Raw genomic sequence first — 20881 nt, 5'->3', positions numbered from 1 at the left:
CAGAAAAATGCTGAAGGAAGGCGACTGGGTCTTGAACCAGGACATCTTCGAGATGATTACTCGGAAGTGGGGGGTCCCCTCCGTGGATCTCTTCGCTTCAAAGGCGAATACGAAAGCTCGTCTGTTCTTTTCCCTAAACAGATGGGACGGAGCAGCCGGGGTGGATGCACTAGCTCAGAGCTGGCGTTTCTCAAAGTGTTATGCCTTCCCCCCTCCCGTAATGATTCCAGCAGTTCTGAGAAAATTTCGGTCAGAAGACACAACCCTCATTCTGATCGCACCACACTGGCCAAGGAGGCCGTGGTTCTCCCTCTTGAAGAGTCTGACAGTGGAGCCTCCCTGGATTCTGCCTATCCGGGAGGATCTTCTCTCTCAGGGTCCAATCTGTTGCCCTCAGGTGGAGCGATGGAACCTCGCAGCGTGGCTACTGAGGAAGAATTGCTAAGGTTTCTCGGATCGGCTAGTGACAACTCTCCTAAATTGCAGGAAAAGAGAGACGCAAGCCATTTACCTAAAGGTGTGGAAACGCTTTAACAGTTGGTGCACAGAAAGCTCCTTCGATGTACGAAGTTCTGTAGCAGTATTAGAGTTTCTGCAGGCAGGAGCGGACAAAGGATTAGCCCTTAGCACCTTGAAAGGACAAGTATCGGCACTAAGCGTTTTCCTGGAAAAGCCGCTAGCTATAGATCCTTGGGTAGCTAGGTTTTTTTAGAGCTTTAGGCAGACAGAGGCCTGTTAAAAGTTCCCCATTCCCAGTGTGGGATCTTTCCTTAGTTTTACAGTCTCTTACAGGGGATCCTTTTGAGCCATTGGAATCCTGTACCTTGAAGTTGATCACCCTCAAAACTGTGTTTTTGGTGGCGATCACCACAGCAAGGAGAGTAAGTGAACTCGAAGCCCTTTCTATTAGGGCGCCTTTTTTTCAGGTTTTTCCGGACCGTTTGATTTTTAAAACGGATCCGGCCTTTTTACCAAAAGTGGCCTCTAGTTTTCATAGGGGCCAGGAAATTATTTTACCTACCTTCTGTTCGAATCCTGTGAGGGAACAGGAGCATATTTTTCACAAACTGGACGTTAGAAGGTGCGTCCTTCAGTACTTAGTACAAAACAGTTTAGGAAATCCGATTCTTTTTTTGTATTGTTTTCAGGGGCTAGGAAAGGGTTCAAAGCCTCTAGACGATCAATAGCCAGATGGTTAAGGTTGGCCATTAGCCAGGCCTATGTAATCGGGGGTTTGGAGCTCCCGGAGGGTATTAAAGCACATTCCACCAGGGCAGTGGCAACTTCTCAAGCAGAGTGGGCTGGTGCTTCTCCGGAGCAGATCTGTAGAGCAGCAACGTGGTCCAGTTTTTCCACGTTTGTGAAGCATTACAGATTGGACCTGCTGTCAGCCAAAGACCAAGCCTTTGGGCGTAAGGTGCTGCAGGCAGTAGTCCCTCCCTAAGGTAAGGTGCTCGCTTATCCTCTCTATGGTGCTGTCCTGAAAGATGAATGGGGAAAAACTGAGTTACTTACCGGTAACATCCTTTTCCAGGAATCTTTCAGGACAGCACTAGTACCCACCCAAGTTTTTGATTATCTATGAGAACTCATCGCATGAGAACGTCAGGTAAGATAAAGATTTGTATGACGTATTCTTGTGTCTCCCCAGCTGGCCGGAGGAACTCGTGAAGAACTGAGGGGCCGTTGGGAGGATGAAATTTAAATATTGAATTGGAAGGCGGTGTTTCCTAAGAGGGGAGGAGCCGGTGTCTCTCTATGGTGCTGTCCTGAAAGATTCCTGGAAAAGGATGTTACCGGTAAGTAACTCCGTTTTTTTTTTTTTATTATTCCAATGTAATGCCTGTCAGTCACAGTGTACATAGGAGTGACAATGTCCTGAATTCAGTAGCAGTGCAGCATCATTGCCATTCTATCGCAGGGAGGTGAGCTGCTCTGGCAGGCTCAAAGGATGTTTGTGGGACGTTAATTGCAGGCATAATTTAGGGCTGCAGCACATACTATATATTTAATTGGAGAGCGTAGTTCTTATTTATTTAACCTTTTGGCAGAAGCATGCTCCATCTTATCCTAAATGTGCTGATTCTAACCTTCTATTTTTAGCTCATGATGTGGTCCAGAGTCTCATTTTTATTTATTTTTGTCATTCATAAAATACAAAGCTTCCAGTGAAAGGCAACTCAGCCTAGCTCAGGTTTGTTCAGGGAGTGGTCGAGAAGTTCCCATCCCACAGCCGCAACACAGCGCTGTGTGCAACTAAGGCAACACACAGTTTATAACGGTTCACACAGGCGCTGTATCTGTTAGTGGGGGTAATAGTTTGGACCAGCTTGGTTCAAGTGAGCTATTTAAAATTTACTAAAAGTGTGATCAGGTTTAAAGTTGAACTCCCCTTTCTGCTTTCCATTTAAATAGTTTGTTTTGGTCCATCTGGCTCAAAGGAACTATTTCCATTACATAATGATGTGCCCATTTAAGTGTGCTCTAATATACAGTTGTAACTTTGGTACATACAGAAATTGGCATCAGTATGGGCAATGTGCATTTGCTGCCTCAATTGGTACTTTTCAACCATTCAAGAGAAGCCTTGTATTATTCATCCGCCTTCCCACCTTGGCCAATCAGAGGAAGCCTTGTATTCATTGATAAAACTACAAGACTTCTCCTGAATGGCAGAGAAGGATTCAGCCCAATTCTTTAACTGCTTACTGTATGTTACAGCACTCACAGTGGCCGCATCATTATGTAATCTAAATAGGTTGTTTAGGCCAGCTAAACATTTTGGAGAGAAGAAAGATGGAATTCTTTTTTTGCAAGTAATTGAAAATTTTGCTTCACTTGCCTTTGGGGGGGTGTATCACCAGCCATTATTTCCATGTTTCTCAAGCTTTCAAGGGATCCTGTTCTGTCCCAATTCATTGTATGCTAAAATATACACCTAACCAGCAATTATCACCCTAAGGATAAAAAAATTTAAGCATAGTAATAAAACAAAATCATAGAAATTTAGTAGCGGTTCACACAGGGGCAACCTGTAACGCTCCATGCATTGCAATGGAACCACTCTGATAGGAGCGACTCCAGTTGATCTGACTTAGAAAAGGGTTCCTGTACTACTTTGGGGGGACTTTGGAGCGGCTTGCATTGACTTCTATACAGAAGTCGTTTTGCAAGCCGTGCTGAAGTCACGCTGTACGGGGCAGCTTCAGAGTCGGACAGCTTTGAAGCCGCCCCTGTGTGAACCGCCACATGTACAAAAATTGTACAAAAAAAATATATATTATCTCTCATCAGGTTACTTACTATAAGTAAGCCACCACCCCCATGCTAGGACCATGCGATGTCCAAAGTACTGAAAGACCATAAGAGTCTGGTGTAAAAAATGAAGGTATATATTGAGAATATGAACTTTGAATATGGTTTATGTTACAATAGAGTATGAACCTCAGTTTCCTCATTTAACCCCCCTGGGGTAAGGGTATTAGGAGAATATATCCAGTAGGATTCCTGCTGACATAAACCTTTAAACTGTTAGGGGTGCCAACATCGCTGGATACCTTGATACCTGGATAAAGTAAGTGTCCTTACTTTAAAAGTCAGACAGTATTTGTAACTGCTGACTTTTTTTTTTTTTTACAGGCTGAAACTCAGCTTTAAATCCATAATATTCATTTCCCCGCTGTATTTTAGTTATTTCTACCCTACTGCTATTATTCTGAAGAATCCCACACATAATACTTCCTTCATTTCTTATACCTATTCTAAAAAGAGTTTCAGGAGATGGTATAGGAATCAGCATCAAGGTACCATGGGATATGTAGTCTTTAGAAATTGAAAGTAAACTGCAGGAGGAGAAGCTGCAAAGCATGCAGGGAATCCAGGAAGTTGTGGAAAGAGATGTCCAGCAGACAGGGAAATTTTTTTTTTTTTAAGTAAGCTTATATTGGATTATCAAATATATCTGTTTGTAATACAATGCTGCTGTTCTTAAATGAAAGTGTATGCTGTGACCAAACATTTCCTTTAATTAGAGATGCACCATAATTTCGGCGCCCAAAAGTGGTGTTATCGGCATTTTGCTGAGAAAAAGGTGCCCAATGCCACCGAAATCGCACACAATTTTATCGTGATTTTACTGTGCTTATGGTGTGTTTTTCATAGGTCATGCAACTCAAAAACGTAACCCAAGTGCAGTATTGATGCGCTATTGCTTCATTTTCAATGCATTTCAGCGGCGAGGTCCGTTTTTTTTTAACTGACCAAAAATGCAGCAAGCACAATGGAAGAGCAATGGACCAGTGTGAAGTCATACATAGAATTTAACCACTAAAGGACCGCCCACTGAATATATACTGCGGCAGGGCAGCCCTATTGCGCGAAATGACATACCTGTATGTCGTTTCCTGCACGACAATGCAGGCGCACGTGCCCGCTGCACAGCGGGGGGAGCCGATGCGCAGGTCCAGCGGCCACGATGTACACCAGCTACCCGCGGCCGCTCCTCAGAGAGGCAGAACAAGGATCTGCCAATGTAAATAAAGCAGATCCCAGTTCTGACAGGCGAGTACAGTGAGATCGGGAACAGCAATCTGTTTTCACAGTCCACTACCCCCACATTTAGAAACACCTCCCTAGTGTTAACTCCTTCCCTGCCAGTGTCTTTTATAGAGTGATCAGTGGATATTTTTAGCACTGATACTGTAATGTCACTGGTCCCCCAAAAAGTTTCAAAAGTTTCTGATCTGTCTGCCGCAATGTTGCAGTCCTGCTAAAAATCGCTGATCACCGCCATTACTAGTAAAAAATAAAAAGCCATAAATCTCTCCTCTATTTTGTAGCTGCTATAACTTTTGCACAAATCCATATACCATTTTTGCGATTTTTATTCGCTGAAAATATGTAGAATGCATATTTGCTTAAACTGATGCATAAATTTTGTTTTTTTTACATTTTTTTTTCATTGGATATGTATTATATTATAAAAAGTAAAAAATATTGTTTTTTTTTTTTTTTTTAATTGTCGGCCTTTTTTTGTTTATAGCGCAAAAAATAAAAACCGCAGAGGTGATCAAGTACCCACATAAGAAAGCTCAATTTGTGGGAAAAACGGACATCAATTTTGTTTGGGTACAAAGTCGTACGACCGCGCAATTGTCAGTTAAAGCGACGCAGTGCCGTATCGCAAAAAATGGCTTGGTCATTAAGGGGCTAAATCCTTCCGGGGCTGCAAGTGGTTAAAGGGATGCATTTTTCTTGAACTTTTTGTTTTACATTTCTCAATACTGCCGACAAATTCATATTCATTTAATTCATATTAATTCAAAAGTCGAATATAATACAATTATATATTTATATATAATTTTAAAAACTGTCCTTTTCGGTTTCAATTTTCATCCAAGTGCATCCTGCATTTTCAGTTTCGGCACCAGAATTTCCATTCGGTGCACCTCCTACCTTTTTAATTATACGTTTTCTCACTAATCCTTCAAACATTTATGGTGTCCTTATTAGTTTGCATACTTACAGGCGTTTTGTATAATGGTACCTGTATTGTAATTTGATCTCGCTGAGCATAGCTTGGAGGGAAGATAGGCCAGGATAGATAAGTATCTCAGTGAAAGCAGTCATTTGTTAGAATTATTGCTTGCCTCATTTCTGGACTATATCTAGCCATCCCATAGATATTGGTATCATCATTTGAGTCCACCTGGTAGAATAAAAGCTGCTTTACAACCTTCACACCCAGTAAGTGTAGCGCATGTTTAATAATGTTGTGCATGTTTTATTTTGTCTAGGAATCTTGGCAAGAATGGTCTATCAAACAGTAGCATTTTACTGGACAAGTGCCCCCCACCAAGACCACCTCCACCCCCTTATCCACCGTTACCAACAGATAAATTAAATCCACCTACGCCTAGCATTTATGTGAGTATGGAAAAATTATGCTTAAAAACATGTAGTAACACCATTTGGCTTATGGGATTGCATTTGATTTATAGTTAGCCAGTGATGTGTGCCAGAAGTTTAAACTAAGGTTGCTGTTCCCTAGAACAATGCTTCTAAACTCCAGTCCTCAAGTACCCCCAACAGGTCATGTTTTCAGGCTTTTCCTCAGATGAAATGGCTGTGGTCATTACTAAGGCAGTGAAACTGATCAAATCACCTGTGCACAATAGTGGAAAGCCTGAAAGCTTGACTTTGTTGGGGGTACTTGAGGACTGAGGTTGAGAACCACTGCCCTAGAAGGCGCTATAAAGTGCCACAAAACACCTTTACTTCCTAACATGCGGGCCGATATTGGCCGTTTCAACAGAAACTGGCTGGCATTCAGTTTGTGTGTACAGCAGCCTGTCCAACAGAAGCAGGACGAGTTCATCCAGCTTCTTTCGAAACGGGCATGCCAAAAAAAAAAAACTGCCGTTTTGGCATCTGGTCAGCATTGGCTGCAAGTGCTTACCGTTGTGCTCTGGCGGTGGGCTAATCCAAAAGTCAGAACACAATAGCTCAGTAGAGATTGCTGTACTTAAATCGCATTGTTAGTACAGCAACCTCCTCCTGACCTCAGTGTTCTTTAGGCTGAACAAAAAAAAAACTCCATGTGTATTAGACGACTCATTGCAGGGTAACACTGCAGCATCTGGATTAACTTCAAACTTCTGGGTAAGCATAATTAGTAACACCACCCAAAGTCACCACTGGGGGCTGTAGAGCATGTACCTTGTCATGCTTACCATTCCTCGCTCTGTGTCAGCAGAAGCTGCAGGCTTCCTCCGGGCTATGCAGTCCCAAGCTTCGGTAATTTGATGGAGGGGGGATTTTTTTTCTAAAAACACCCTCCATCTGGGCAGAAGCTCTCCCCTCTCATGGGTTAGGTAGGGGAAGCCCAGAGAGATCGGCGGATGCCTATCTGCACTATCACCACTTCAGCACTGGGTGCAGTTCAGCGGTTCTCCATCTCCTCTCCTCGACACTCCCACCACACACGCGATTCCCGTCGGATCGGAGGCCCGTTCTCACGCGGGAAAACAATTTTTTTTTGAAAAGGGGGGGGTGCGGTGGGAAGACGGAGGGGGCGTGGCTTAGCGCGGAGGGACCCAAGAGCAGAGGGGGGCATGTAAGTGGTGACATAAGCATTTCCTAGGCACATTTGCTGAGCATTAATAGCGGCAGTTGCTGGACTATTTGCTCAAGCAGTGGATGCAACTTCTTCTGGCGGTACCTATGCGTTTGTGCACCAGGCTATGGTTAGAAAGGGAGGTAAAAACACCCCAAAAAAGGGCACAAAAGGGTCTCCCTTAGGCGCTAACCCTAGTCTCATCTCTACAATGTCATCCTCCCCTGAGAGATCTGGGGTGGCTGGTCAGAGTGAGCCATCGGGGCCGTCAAATGTTGCAATTGTTTCCAACACTGCAGCCCCTGTCTATATTACTGAGGAGGTTTTTTCCTCAGCTATGATGGGATTTGAAGAAAGGTTAGCGGCTTTAATCGCATCTTCCCAAAGTGGGACAAAACGCAACAGGTCCCCTTCCACTACCCAGCACCCTCAAACAGAGGAACTGGGGGCGGGAGAAGATGAATTCCTCTCAGGGGACTGTGAAGCTGTGACTCCTCTTCTGAGGGGTCATTTGCGGAAGGACCTCCTTCAGCTGCACAATCTGAAAGATTGATGGTACAATTTCTTACTGAAATGGTCTGCTCCACATTTATTCTACCCTTAACTGAGTCGGTTGGTAAGCCCACTTCTTGTTTGGGTTCGCTAAAGCCTCCTCAAGCTGTGCGTGCCTTTCCTGTCCATTCATTGCTGGAGCAGCTTATGTATTCTGAGTGGGATCACCCAGATAAGCATTTTTTTCCTCCTAAAAAATTCTCAGCACTTTATCCATTGAGGAAAAATTCACTAAGAAATGGGAAATACCATATCCTCTGTGAATAAAAGTTTGACTTGTCCGGTAGACAGTGCTCAAATGCTTTAGGGATCCAACTGATAAGTAATTGGAATTCCTGTTAAATGCATTTTCTTTGGCAGGATCAGTGACTCAACCTGCGGTGGCAGCAATTGGTGTATGTCAATCCTTGAAAGACCAGTTTAAACAGATGCTCAAGATTATCCCTGATCAGCAGGATTTAGCTGAGCTACCAGGTGCTTTATGTTTTGCAATAGATGCTAAGAGAGATTCTATTCTCCAGGCCTTACGCTTGGGCTGGTGCATATGCGTAGAATCCTATGGTTGAAAAATTGGTCAGCCGAAGTGCCATGCAAAAAACTCCTGGCTAGTTTTCCTTTCCGTGGTGAACGGCTGTTTGGGGATGATTTCGATAAATACATCCAAAAAATTTCTAGTTTGAAAAAGCACCCTTTTGCCAGTTAAGAAAAGGAGTAAACGTATTTCATTTAAACAAGCTTCTTCTCCAGTGCTAGTGGCATCAGTCTCCAGGCAGTCACAATGGCCTCCGCCATCAGGTTCAAGAGGTAAACCTCAGGATCAGCCCCAGGGAGAAAAGAAGTCCTGGGCGAGGAAACCTGCAAAACAAAATACTAAAGCCTCCTTATGAAGGGGTGCCCCCGCTCGCTCAAGTGGGGGGAAGACTTCTGCAGTTCTCTGGCCGGAAGAGTGTCGAGACAGATGGGTGATTTCCTCAATAGCTCTAGGGTACAAACTAGAGTTCCCATTTCCTTGTTTTCTCAGATCAAACGTTCCCAAGGAGCCAGAGAAAAAGTCTCTTTCAAGCATTGGATCGTCTTTTGTCTCAAAAAGTGATCATTGGGGGTCCCCATGGAAGAGCAGGGGTTGGGATTTTATTCAAACCTTTTCACTGTGCCAAAATCAAATGAAAATGTCGGACCCATTCTAGGTCTCAAGGATCTAAACCGGTTCCTGAATATCCGCTCTTTTTGCATGGAGTCAATCCGATCAATTGTTTCCATCCTACAAAGGGGAGAACTTCTGGCGTCAATCGCCATCAAGGATGCATACCTCCATGTGCCTATTTTCCCCGCTCACCAGAAATATCTATGTTTCGAGGTAGAAAATCTTCATTTTAATTTTGTAGCTCTGCCTTTCGGTCTAGCTACTGCACCTCGGGGGTTTACAAAGGTCCTGGCCCCTCTTCTGGGCGGATTAAGGGCCCAAGGTATAACGATTATAGTTTACCTAGACGATCTACTCTTGATAGACCAGTCGGTAGTCCACTTAGACCAAAGTATGGTCACCACAGTCAACTATCTGGAATACCTAGGTTGGATTCTCAACCTAGAGAAATCTTCCTTAAAACCATCAAGGAGATTAGAATACTTGGATCTGATCATAGATACAGCCCAGAAAAAGGTATTCTTACCCCAAGCAAAAATCAGCGCCATAAAAGATCTGATTCAGGTGGTCAAAGAAAAAAAGAATCCTCCTATTCGGCTTTGAATGAGGTTGTTGGGAAAGATGGTGGCTTCATTCGAGGCCGTTCCTTATGCTCAGTTTCATTCGAGACTGCTGCAAAACAGTATCTTATCGGCTTGGAACAAGAAGGTCCAAGCTCTAGATTTCTCAATGCGTCTGTCTCCAAAGGTGTGCCTGGGCCTCAGTTGGTGGTTGATAACCAAAAATCTGCAGAAGGGAAAATCCTTCCTACCAGTTACATGGAAGGTGGTAACAGATACCAGCCTTTCGGGTTGGGGAGCAGTCCTGGAAGAGGCGACTGTCCAAGGGAGATGGTCCAGAACAGAAAGGACCTTGCCCATCAACATTCTAGAGATTCCGGCAGTGCGCTTGGCCTTGAGGGCCTGGACATTCAGGTTGCGTAATTGTCCTGTCAGGATCCAATCCGACTATGCCACAGTAGTGGCTTATATCAATCACCAAGGGGGCATAAGAAGTTGTGCGGCCCAGAGAGGTGAATCATATCCTAACCTGGGCAGAAAACAATGTACCTTGCCTATCGGCAGTCTTCATTCCAGGAATAGAAAATTGGCAGGCGGACTACTTGAGTTGCCAGCAGTTGTTCCCGGGAGAATGCGCCCTTCACCCCAATATCTTCCTGGCAATATGCTGGAGATGGGGGTCCCAGACGTAGACCTGTTTGCGTCCAGGTTCAAGAAGATCAACAACTTTGTGTCAAGAACAAAGGATCAGCTAGCATGCGGAACGGCTGCCTTGGTGGTCCTGTGGAATCAGTTTTCACTGATTTATGCATTCCCTCCTATTCTGCTGCTGCCACAACTTCTTCGCAGGATCAAGCAGGAAGGGAAGTCGGTGATTCTTGTGGCCCAGAAGATCTTGGTATGCAGAGATCCTAAAGATGGCAGTAGGTGACCCATGGACCCTACCACCACGTCCGGACCTACTCTCGCAAGGTCCAGTATTCCATCCTACATTACAAACACTAAATATAACGGTTTGGCTATTGAGACCCACATTCTGAAGAAGCGTGGGCTGTCGGGTTTAGTGGTATCTACCTTGATTAATGCAAGGAAGCCGGCCTCTAGAATCATATATTATAGAGTCTGGAAGGCATATGTTTCCTGGTGTGAATTCAGGGGTTGGCATCCCAGAAAGTATTGTCGTAGGGAGAATGCTTGACTTTCTGCAAATGGGGTTAGAGATGAAGCTGGCCTTTTGAATACTATCAAAGGCCAGATCTCAGCCTTGTCAGTATTATTTCCACGACCGCTTGCGTCGCATTCTTTGGTCCGTAGCTTTATACAGGGGGTAACGTGGCTTAATCCACCGGTTAGGTCACCCCTGAACTCTTGGGACTTCAATTTTGTTTTGTCGGCATTACAGAAAAGCCTTTTGAGCCGATACGACATATTCTGCCACCACCATCTTTCGGTAAGGGAATCAGGAAATGAAGCCTGGCTTCATTTCCCTGTTCCCTACTGCGCATGCGCGAGTCACGCTGCGCAATCCGAATGGTCCCTGCTATCTCTGGGACCCGTGTGTCCCAGCAGACAGCGCGGGGGGACGGGAAGTGGCGTAGAATCCCGTGGGAGTCTATGCCCGGAAGTGGGTGCAAATACCTTTCTTAGACAGGTATCTGCACCCCCTCCCCCCTGTAAGGTGCCAAATGTGACACCGGAGGGGGGGGGGGGGGGTCCAAAAAGCGGAGGTTCAGTTTTTGTGTGAACCTCCGCTGTAAAAAAATACTCCCCGCCACCACAATTCTGTCAACCATAAATTAAGTAAAACCTGTACTAAGAAATGTGCAGGATACCATTGTTGAAGTAACTCCAGATGTGGATTTTGTTCCATGTCTGAACTGAAAGCCACTGTAGACATTCGATCTAGAGAACATTTAGGCTAGTGGACAACCATGGTCATGTTATTTTTAGGATAGCTTAGATGTTTCCTCCATAGAGGTTTCTTTTAGGGGGGTTAATGTAAATGGAATTTGTTTACTTCTGAGCTGCTTTCTTCCCCATGCAAGTTAATGTGAATGCGAAAGTAACTTAAAAACAACCTGTAGCAGCTTCTTGAGCAAGTGAAAGGTAATTCAAGGAAACTCTTATGTGAGTCAGAGCATCTCAAAGCACCTAAAACCATAGTATTTGCCTTGATTCTGAGTATTAACCCCATCTACAGAGGGCCCTAGGTGGGTTGTCAGTTTTATTTTAGCCCTCGTTCACATTGAAGCGATTTGTCATGCGATTTGCAGCCTATTGCCGGCAAACAGCACCAATTGGCAAAAGTAGTTCCTGCACTACTTTTCCCGATTTCAGGTGCAACTTCAATAGACATCTGTGCATGAAGCCACACAGATGTCTTTCAAGTCACATGGACATGTGGCTTTGAAATCGTGCCGTGTTCAGTGCGATTGAGGCCTCAATCCTAGACTCTGACTTCTCCTTCAGCTCCCACATCCAATCGCTGGGTACATCTTGCCACCTTAACCTCTGCAACATTTCCAGAACTCGCTCCTTCCTAACGACACCACTAAACAATTTATTCACTCCTTGGTGATTTCCCACTCTCTCACTGGCCTATCTTTACACAAGATATCCCCCTTCAGTCTATTATTAATGCTGCTGCTAGACTAATAACACCTTACTAACCGATCCGTGACTGCTGCTCCTCTCTGCCAATCCCTTTACTGGCTTCCCCTACCCCACCGTATTTTAAAATTCAAAATTCTAACCACAACATACAAGACCATCCACAACATCGCCCCCAGCTACATCACCAACCTCATCTGTAGATATCCTCTTCTCTAGCTCCCTTTTTACCTCCTCCCATGCTCTCCTCCAGGACTTCTCCAGAGCCTCTCCCATCCTCTGGAACTCTTTGCCCTGCAGCTATTACTTTTTGTACCACCTCCCCCCACCCTTTTAGATTGTATGCTCCAGAAGCAGGGCCCTCCCATTCCCACTGTATTGTTATTTGCAGCTATAAAAATCCTGTGTAATAATTTTTATGTTTTATGTGTTTCCTACAGTTGGAGAATAAGCGAGATGCTTTCTTTCCACCTCTGCATCAGTTCTGCACAAGTCCAAACAATCCTGTCACTGTTATCCGTGGCCTTGCTGGAGCACTTAAACTAGGTTTGTCTTGTAAGCACATTCAAAAGGCAATTTGTTTTTTATTGCCTGTGATTAAAATGTTTTACTCTTGTATTGATAGATCTTGGATTATTCTCTACTAAAACACTGGTTGAAGCAAATACAGAGCATATAGTTGAAGTGAGGACACAATTATTACAGCCTTCAGACGAAAACTGGGACCCCACTGGAACAAAGAAAATTTGGCGTTGTGAGAGTAGTCGCTCACATACTACCATTGCAAAATATGCACAATACCAGGCTGCTTCATTCCAGGAGTCATTAAGGGTTAGTAACACCTTCTTGCTTTATATTTGTTTGGAGAAACTATTGCTTAAAGTCCACTTTTTGCAAAAAAATAAAATAAATGCACATATATTTGCAGTAAAAAAAAAAAAAAAGTACATTCAAAGGATACGTAGGGGCAGACAGTTACTGAGCTGCAGGAAGTGTCAGTGAACTACGAGGGCGCTGATCAGCACAGTCAGTTTGAGAACCACCAGCCATCTGCTATGGTGGCAGACAGGACTTGCAGTTTGATCATTCACAGATCTCTGTGAATAAATAACGCACACTATTTTTATTCTATAAAATGTAAGAGTGGCTTCGGGGAGAAAAACCTCACCCATTGTCACAGAAAAGGGGGGAGGGGTGGTGGAGATGCTAAACCTATTACACCCTAAATATGGGAGTAATATTTTCAGAAGTTGAACTTGGCTTTTAGTTTTTTGGAAATTGTGGCTGCCAGGCTCCTGCAAAACTCTTCCTCCCTGCTTGATATCCATGCATAGATACAAACTTTTCAGGTGGTGATGAGTTGGGCTGTGTGTCTCAATAGAGGCACTCGGCAGGGGGAAGGTGCCAGAAGCGCAGGCGGGAGCACACGAAAAGAGGATTGGGGCTGCTCTGTGAAAAACCATTGCACAGTGCAGGTAAATATAACTTTTTTATTTTAATGTAAACAAAATTGACCATATACTATCTCTTTAATTCTGCCTAAGCAGTACCCTGAAAAATGTAACCTTTTGTCATAAATTCTTTAAAAAAAAATAGCAGTGAGCCTCCTGATGTGTGAGGGTGCCGTAGTACTCCTGTGTCTACAGCCTCATAGCTATATCTGCAGTGTGAAAGCTAAGGCACTGTTACCTCTTAGCTAGACTCAGCAGATTAGAAGAAAGATTTGTCAGTGTCCCTGTTGTGCTGCTCACTCTTCTTACTGGAGGCTCTGACATGAAGAAGCAAAGCCCTGCCTCTATTATGATGGCTGCCTCCACACCTATACAGTGCAGAACTAGACATTACAAGTCGGTAATGGGGAAGGATCAGCTGCAGGTGACTACATAGGTTACTAGTCCTGTGACATTTGCCTGCACATCTTCGAGTTTAAAGAGATTCACAAGATAACATGTTTCGTTTTTCATACATCATGGGACACAGAGTCAGGCTAATATTCATTACCTGGTGGGTTATACTTCATCATTAGGTGAATGGACCTCAAGCAGCAAGTGATCCCCCTATATAAACCCCCCCCCCATACAGGAAGCACTTACGTTTTTTACCAGTGTCTGCATGGTGGATGGCACGGTTTGTCTGAGCTCCAGGTCTCTAGTCCCACAAACGGTTCCAAAAATGAATCAGGGGATTGATCGATCGGATCCATTTGACACAGGCTTTTATGCTTACATAAATGGTACCCGAACCTCGCAAAGAAGACTCAAGATCCTGCAAGGTTTTGCCTGTATCGTGGCCTCTTGTCACTGGACCCTGCGGAGTGGAAATCCTGGACCCTACAGCGCTAAGGCATTTCCTGCAGGGTGCTGTACATGTCCAAGGGAGTGGACCCTAAACCTGAAAGGGTACCCAGTCCTTGAAGGTCCAAGTGACAAGAACCCGCCATGAAGGGTGAAGATTCGGCCCTTAGCTCCTAAGTGGCCCTGTGCCTGGACAGGTAAGTGAAACCCCTTTATTTTATTATTGTGGGGTGTCCCAGTGATTGTAACAATCAGTCAAGCTAGCTAAAGGCTGGACACCTGTGTGGGGTGATCATATGGGGGAGTTCTGGGCTAGCTGTGGGTGTTTGCAAAGTGTACCACCTTTGCTTGTGTCTGGCTGTTTTTTTTTTTTTGTACCTGTAACCTTTATCTGGGCGCACGAAGATTCGCGTCGTACGCGAATACAGTCACGCCCGCTCGCCGGGACCGCCCACCTGTGTGCGCGCACACTCATTGAACATTCCGGCGCACACCAAGCTTAGTTAAGCTGTGCAGGCCAAGCATGTGGTGCTTCCAGAAGGCAGCTGTAGGACACAGAGCAGACTCTGAAAAGACACTTGCAGTGGTTCATTTTTCCTTACCCGGGTCACGTGAGTCACCAGGTGTTGCTTGGCAGGTTAAAGGTGCTTAGGATTGTTGCATAGGGGCTTGGTGAACCCTATTAAAGTGTCTCCCTTCTGAGGTGTATTAACTACACCGAAGTGCTCTTTGTTTGCAGGCATTGAATGTCTTCCAAAGAGAGGAGTGGGACTAACACCATAGGGAAGGACACACCTATGTCATCAGTAGTTCCTGATGAACCTAGTCGTATCCCTAGTGTTGTATCCCCTGAAAGACCAGAGGCTCCCTGGCAATATGAGCCGCTGCGCTTATCTGATATTGTGCCTACAGTCAACACTGCTGCTTCACCCTTTATCACCATGGATGAACTGTCCTTAGCCAGAGCCGGGATAGAGCACAGGATTGCCAGCATGATTGCCTCCATCCCACAGGGTGGCAGGAAGTGTGACAGATCCCCCTCCCCGGAGTCTCCTAGTCTGGAGCAGGAATGTGTTGAGGATGGGGAAGAGCTGAAAGCTCAGGATTCGGTGGAGTGCCCGGCAGATGAGTCTGCTTCCGAGCAATCTGGACAAGAAGATATGAAGTCGATGTCTGCCTCTCAGTTGCAGAGGCTTTTTGATCCTGACTTTGACCAAACTGGTTCGTTCTGCCTTTAAGTTGCCTCTTGCAGAGGTGACTGAGCCTCCCTGGTCCTCTTTGGGATCCCTGAGACCTTTTCAGGTCGCACAGACTTACCCTCTACACCCCATGTTGGAACAGGCGGTGTATACTGATTGGGAACATCCTGACAGGACTTTTTTGCCTCCTAAAAGGTTTTCCCTTTTATTTCCCATGGATGAAAAAGGCCTAACGAGGAGGATGATCTGCCCGAAAGTAAGACAGACACGCCTTGAGCGCTGTGTTTTGCTCTTGATGCTTTAAAAGATTCAATACAGCAGGTTTCTCTTCTGGCTCTCTTGTCTGTACATATGCGCAGACTTTCATAACTTAAGAACTGGTCAGCTGAGCTTCCTTGTAAAAAGTTATTGCCAGGTTTCCCGTTTCAGAGGGAACGTTTATTCGGTGATCACAAATATATCAAAGATTTCCAGAGGCAAGAGTTCTCAACTTCCTGTGAAGAAAAACGCCAAACGTCCCTTGTTTAAAAACCCAGGGACTGCTTCCTCAAATGTCTGTGTCAGGACGGTTCCGCCACCAACAGGGCGCTAGGGCCAGGGGCAAGCTGCAAGGCCAGAGCCAGAAAAAGCCCTGGGTCCAAAATTCCTCTAAACCCAACATCAAGCCCTCCTTTTGAAGGGACGCTCCCACTCCATCAGGTGGGAGGAAGGTTGCTGCACTTTAAGGACATTTGGAAAACAACAATTCAGGGCGAGTGGGTCACCTCAATTATATTTTGCGGTTAAAATCTGGAGTTGGGGGGGGGGGGGTGCCCGCGCAGAGTTTTCTAAGATCCAGCGTTCCCTCGGATCCTCCAAAAAAAACTTATTGCTTCAGGCACTACATCATCTAGTGCATCGAGTGATTGTAGAGGTTCCGGTACCCGAAAGGGGCACAGGGTTTTACTCAAACCTGTTTACAGATCAGAAACCAAACAGGGACACAAGGCCCATTCTGGTCCTAAGGTCCCTGAACAAGTATCTATTGATACAATCCTTTTGGATGGAGTCTGTCCGCTTAGTAACCTTGCTCCAGAGGGGAGACTTTTTAGCCTCAATCAATATAAAGACACGTACCTATCTTTCAGTCTCTTCAGTGGTTCCTTCGGTTTGCAGTAGAGGAACTTCATTTTCAGTTTGTGGCTCTACCCTTCGGCCTTGCTACAGCTCCCCGGGTGTTCACAAAGGTCCTAGCACCAGTACTGAGTCTTTTAAGGGCCCAAGGGATCCTTGTGCTCAGGTATCTGGACGACCTCCTGCTCAGAGATCACTCAGTACAGGCTCTAGAACAGAGCATAATATACACAGTGAGGCATTTGAAAAGCTTAGGCTGGATCATAAATACCAAAAAGTCAACCTTGGGACCAGCTCAGAGTCTAAAATATTTAGATCTGATTCTAAACACTGTCCAAGCAAGAGTATTCTTGCCACCTGTATGGATCTGTGCCCTGAAGGATCAAGTGCGTCAGATAAGGGGCACCAGACAACCCTCCATTCGGCTCTGTATGAGTCTTCTAGGGAGGATGGTATCCTCCTTTGAGGCAGTGTCCTATGCCCAGTTCCATTCCAGGCCTTTACAACAAGACATCTTGTTGGCTTGGAACAGAGGAAGAAAAGCCCTGGATTATCCAATGTGCTTATCTCCTCAGGCATGTTTAAGCCTAAACTGGTGGTTGCAGGATCAGAACCTGCGAAAGGGAAAATCCTTTCCCTTGGTAACTTGGAGAGTACTAACTACAGATGCCAGTCTCTCAGGCTGGGGAACGACCCTAGACGGGCTTACAGCCCTGGGGAAATGGTCAGGGACAGAGCAGACCCTGCCCATCAACGTCCTAGAATTACGGGCAGTACCTCTGGCCCTACGATCCTGGATGGTGGAGCTTCAGGACTGCTCCATCAGGGTTCAGTCTGACAATGCCACGGTAGTGGCCTATATAAAACACCAAGGTGGTACCAGGAGTCGTTCAGCTCTGAAGGAGGTGAACTACATACTAGCCTGGGCAGAGGGACATGTGCCAATAATATCGTCAGTCCATATCCCGGGTGTAGAGAACTGGAAGGCAGATTATCTCAGCCGCCAGCCAGTCATCAGGACCCCGCCCATTGTTTTTTTTTTTACTACGATCTGTATGCCAGCAGATCTGCCCTGGGAATGGTCCCTACACCCAGAGGTGTTCCAGGAAATTTGCCAACGTTGGGGATGGCCAGAGGTCGACCTACTGGCATTCAGGTTCAACAACAAGCTATAGCAGTTTGTGTCTCGAACAAGAGCTCCTCTGGCAATTGGAGCAGATGCTCAGATAGTTCCATGGAGCCAGTACTCCCTGGTTTATGCTTTCCCTCCGATCCCTCGCCTTACACATTTGTTGCGCAGGATTCAGAGAGAGGGGATTCCAGTCATTCTGCTGGCACCGGCCTGGCCCAGAAGGCCCTGGTTCCCGGAGATTGTGAGACTGACAATAGACGGGCCATGGACACTTCCACGTTGGCCCGATCTACTGTCTCAAGGTCCTATATTCCACTCCAATTTACAGTCTCTAAATTTGAGGGCATGGCTGTTGAAGCCAGGGTGTTAAAGGACCGTGGCATCTCGGGACTAATGGTGTCTACTCTAGTGAATGCTAGAAAAGCTATCACTAGGAAGATTTATCATAAGGTCTGGAAGACTTGTATTGCTTGGTGTGAAACAAGAAAATGGCATCCTCGGAAATATGTGATTGGGAATATTCTGTTTTCTATAGTCAGCTGTGGAAATCAAATTGGCTTTGAGTACAATCAGAGGTCAGGTTTCGGCCCTATCAGTATTCTTCCAAAGGCCTTTTGCCCCCCATTCACTGATCCGAACCTTTATGCAAGGGGCAACTTGCTTGCTTCCCCCATTATTAGGTCACCTGTTTGTCCTTGAGACTTGAACTTGGTGCTGTCTGTGTTAGAGAAACAACCATTTGAACCTATTAAGGAAATTCCATTAGACTTGCTGTCACGCAAGCTAGCCTTCCTGATGGCTATCACCTCGGCTAGAAGGGTGTTGAAGTTGGCGGCCCTTTCATGCAGGGAACCGTACTTGATCATTTACCATGACAGTTACGACCTGTTCCATCCTTTTTGCCAAAAGTGGTGTTGGCCTTTCATTTAAATTAAGACATTATTTTGCCTTTTTTCTCTCTGCCTCATTTGGCAGAAGAGACACGACTGCATTCTTTGGACGTTGTCCAGGCAGTCAAGGTTTATTTGTCTAGATCTGCGGAGATCCGAGGATCCTTTTTTTTTTTTTTTTACCAAAAGGACCCATGAAAGTGGCAGGCAGCTTCCAAAGCTTGCATTGCCAATTGGGTCCATCAGTGGATCATTCAGGCCTATGGTCTGAAACCTAAAGCTCCTCCCTTTAGGGTGAGAGCTCATTCTACCAGGGGTGTAGGAACGTTCTGGGTTTTTCGCCATCTGGTATCTGTGGCTCAGATTTGTAAGGCTGCTACCTGGTCTTCAGTGCATACGTTCACAAAATTTTATCAAGTGGATTCGGCTTTTGGCCACAGTGCACTGTGGGCTGCCGTATAGGTTCTAATGGCTATTGTTTGGCAGGGTGTCTCCCTCCCCTCAAGACTATTGCTCTGGGACATCCCAGCAGGTAATGAATATTAGCCAGACTCTGTATCCCATAATGTATGAAAAAGAAATTAGGATTTTTACATCATGCTTACATGCTTCTCTTTGAGTAAATCATGGTACACAGAGATCCCTCCCCTCTTTTTTGAGGATTCGGTGCTTGCTACAAAACTGAAGTGCTTCCTGTATGGGAGGGGTTATGTAGGGGATCACTTCCCGTCTGAAGACCTTTGGTCTACCAGTGTCCATTCACCTAATGATGGATAACCTAGCAGGTAATGAATATTAATCTGACTCTGTGTCCCATGATCTACTCAAAGAAAAGGACTTTACAGGTAAGCATGATATAAAAATCCTATTTTTTTATGTTTGTTGTGTACTGGACACTTTAGTTAACAAAATTACAAAAGTGATGAGTGTAAATTAAATATACTGTTTAACTTGTGTGCTTTCTGTGTGGGAAAAATTCTACCTAGTACCCTGAAAATCAAGTACTCTGGAACTAGTGCCGGTAATCTTCTACCATAGGGAACAAAAGGGTGAACCGCTCCAGGTGGTGTACTGAAGAAATTGCCCTCAAAGTGGAAGCCAGGTGCAGGCTCAGCACGAGCAATATTGAAAAAATGGATTCTGGACAGCCGCACTTAGCTAAAAGCCTTTATTGTAATGAATAGTCTACGTTCATGTGACAACAGAAGCGGGACAAACAGCTGACACGTTTCACAACATCATTGTTAGTCACTAAGCAACAATGATGTTGTGAGATGCGTCAGCTGTTTGTCCTGCTTCTGTTGTCACATGAACATTGACTATTCATTACAATAAAGGCTTTTATCGAAGTGCGGCTGTCCAGAATCCATTTCTTCAATAATATTCTACCATAGGTAGCAATGAAAGGAAAAAAGTCAAATACTGTGAAAATAGCTAAAATAAAACATTGTACTTGTAAAAATCCCTTTCTTGAAGTCCTTCGAGGGATACAAGAAATCTTTAACCTTCAGGTTGTACATCTGCCTAAGGGAGGATTGGACGCTGAGAAAAAAAAAAGCACTTAACGCCAGCCCAGGATAACTTGTTCTATTATCGGCATTTCTCAGTTTTGTAGCAAAACAGTACTGAAAGCCTGATCCTAAATCTGGAGAGGAACCTGTTTCCTTCAGTGGACTCCAAAAAAATGTTTTGGTGGTTAAAGCAGAGTTCCACCTAAAAGTGGAACTTCCGCTCATTTGTCTCCTCTCCCCCTCCGGTGCCACAATTGGCACCTTTTGGGGGGGGGAGGGGGGACAGGATTATCCTGTTCCCACTTCCGGGAGTCCGGGCCGCGACCCATGACATCACCGCAGGACTCCCCCCTCCTCTCTGTCGCCAGGCCAGTAGGAGAGAGGAGCGGGGCCTCACACATGCCCAGCCAGGTACCCTTACCCACAATGGCGGCAGCACCACCCGACAGCTGATGGAAACATCCGCTGCGGTGCCGACATCGCTGGACTCCAGGACAGGTAAGTGTCCTATTGTTAAAAGCCAGCAGCTGCAGTATGTGTAGCTGCTGGCTTTTAATTTTTTTTTTGGGCTGAACAACACTTTAAGAAAATCCCACGGAACGAGTTGAGGAGGAAAAAAGAAAGTTGGCAGTACATAAAGATTGATTTTGTAAATCTGCATAATCTGAAGGATTTGGAGAACAGATTTTGACTTAAAAGGACAGTGCCATCAAATCAAAAAAGCCATTGGTACAATCATAAGTGGAACTTTCTGGAAACTAG

The 20881-nt window shown here is 45.2% G+C and overlaps 1 protein-coding gene across 4 annotated transcripts in view; it reads left to right on the top strand.

The window, feature by feature from the left end:
- Positions 1–20881, top strand: part of KDM6A (lysine demethylase 6A) — a 249491-nt gene that overhangs the window by 182458 nt on the left and 46152 nt on the right. For all 4 annotated transcript variants that reach the window (XM_073616273.1, XM_073616271.1, XM_073616272.1 and 1 more), the window contains 3 exons: positions 5796–5925; positions 12421–12526; positions 12606–12811. In XM_073616273.1, coding sequence (XP_073472374.1) covers positions 5796–5925; positions 12421–12526; positions 12606–12811 — 442 coding nt within the window. The remainder of the gene's footprint in view (positions 1–5795; positions 5926–12420; positions 12527–12605; positions 12812–20881) is intronic.

The sequence above is a fragment of the Aquarana catesbeiana genome, linkage group LG02 (genome assembly GCF_042186555.1).
Source record: "Aquarana catesbeiana isolate 2022-GZ linkage group LG02, ASM4218655v1, whole genome shotgun sequence".
Lineage (NCBI taxonomy): Eukaryota > Metazoa > Chordata > Amphibia > Anura > Ranidae > Aquarana > Aquarana catesbeiana.
Note: the sequence above shows the minus strand (reverse complement) of the source record. Positions and strands in the feature narration are given on the sequence as shown.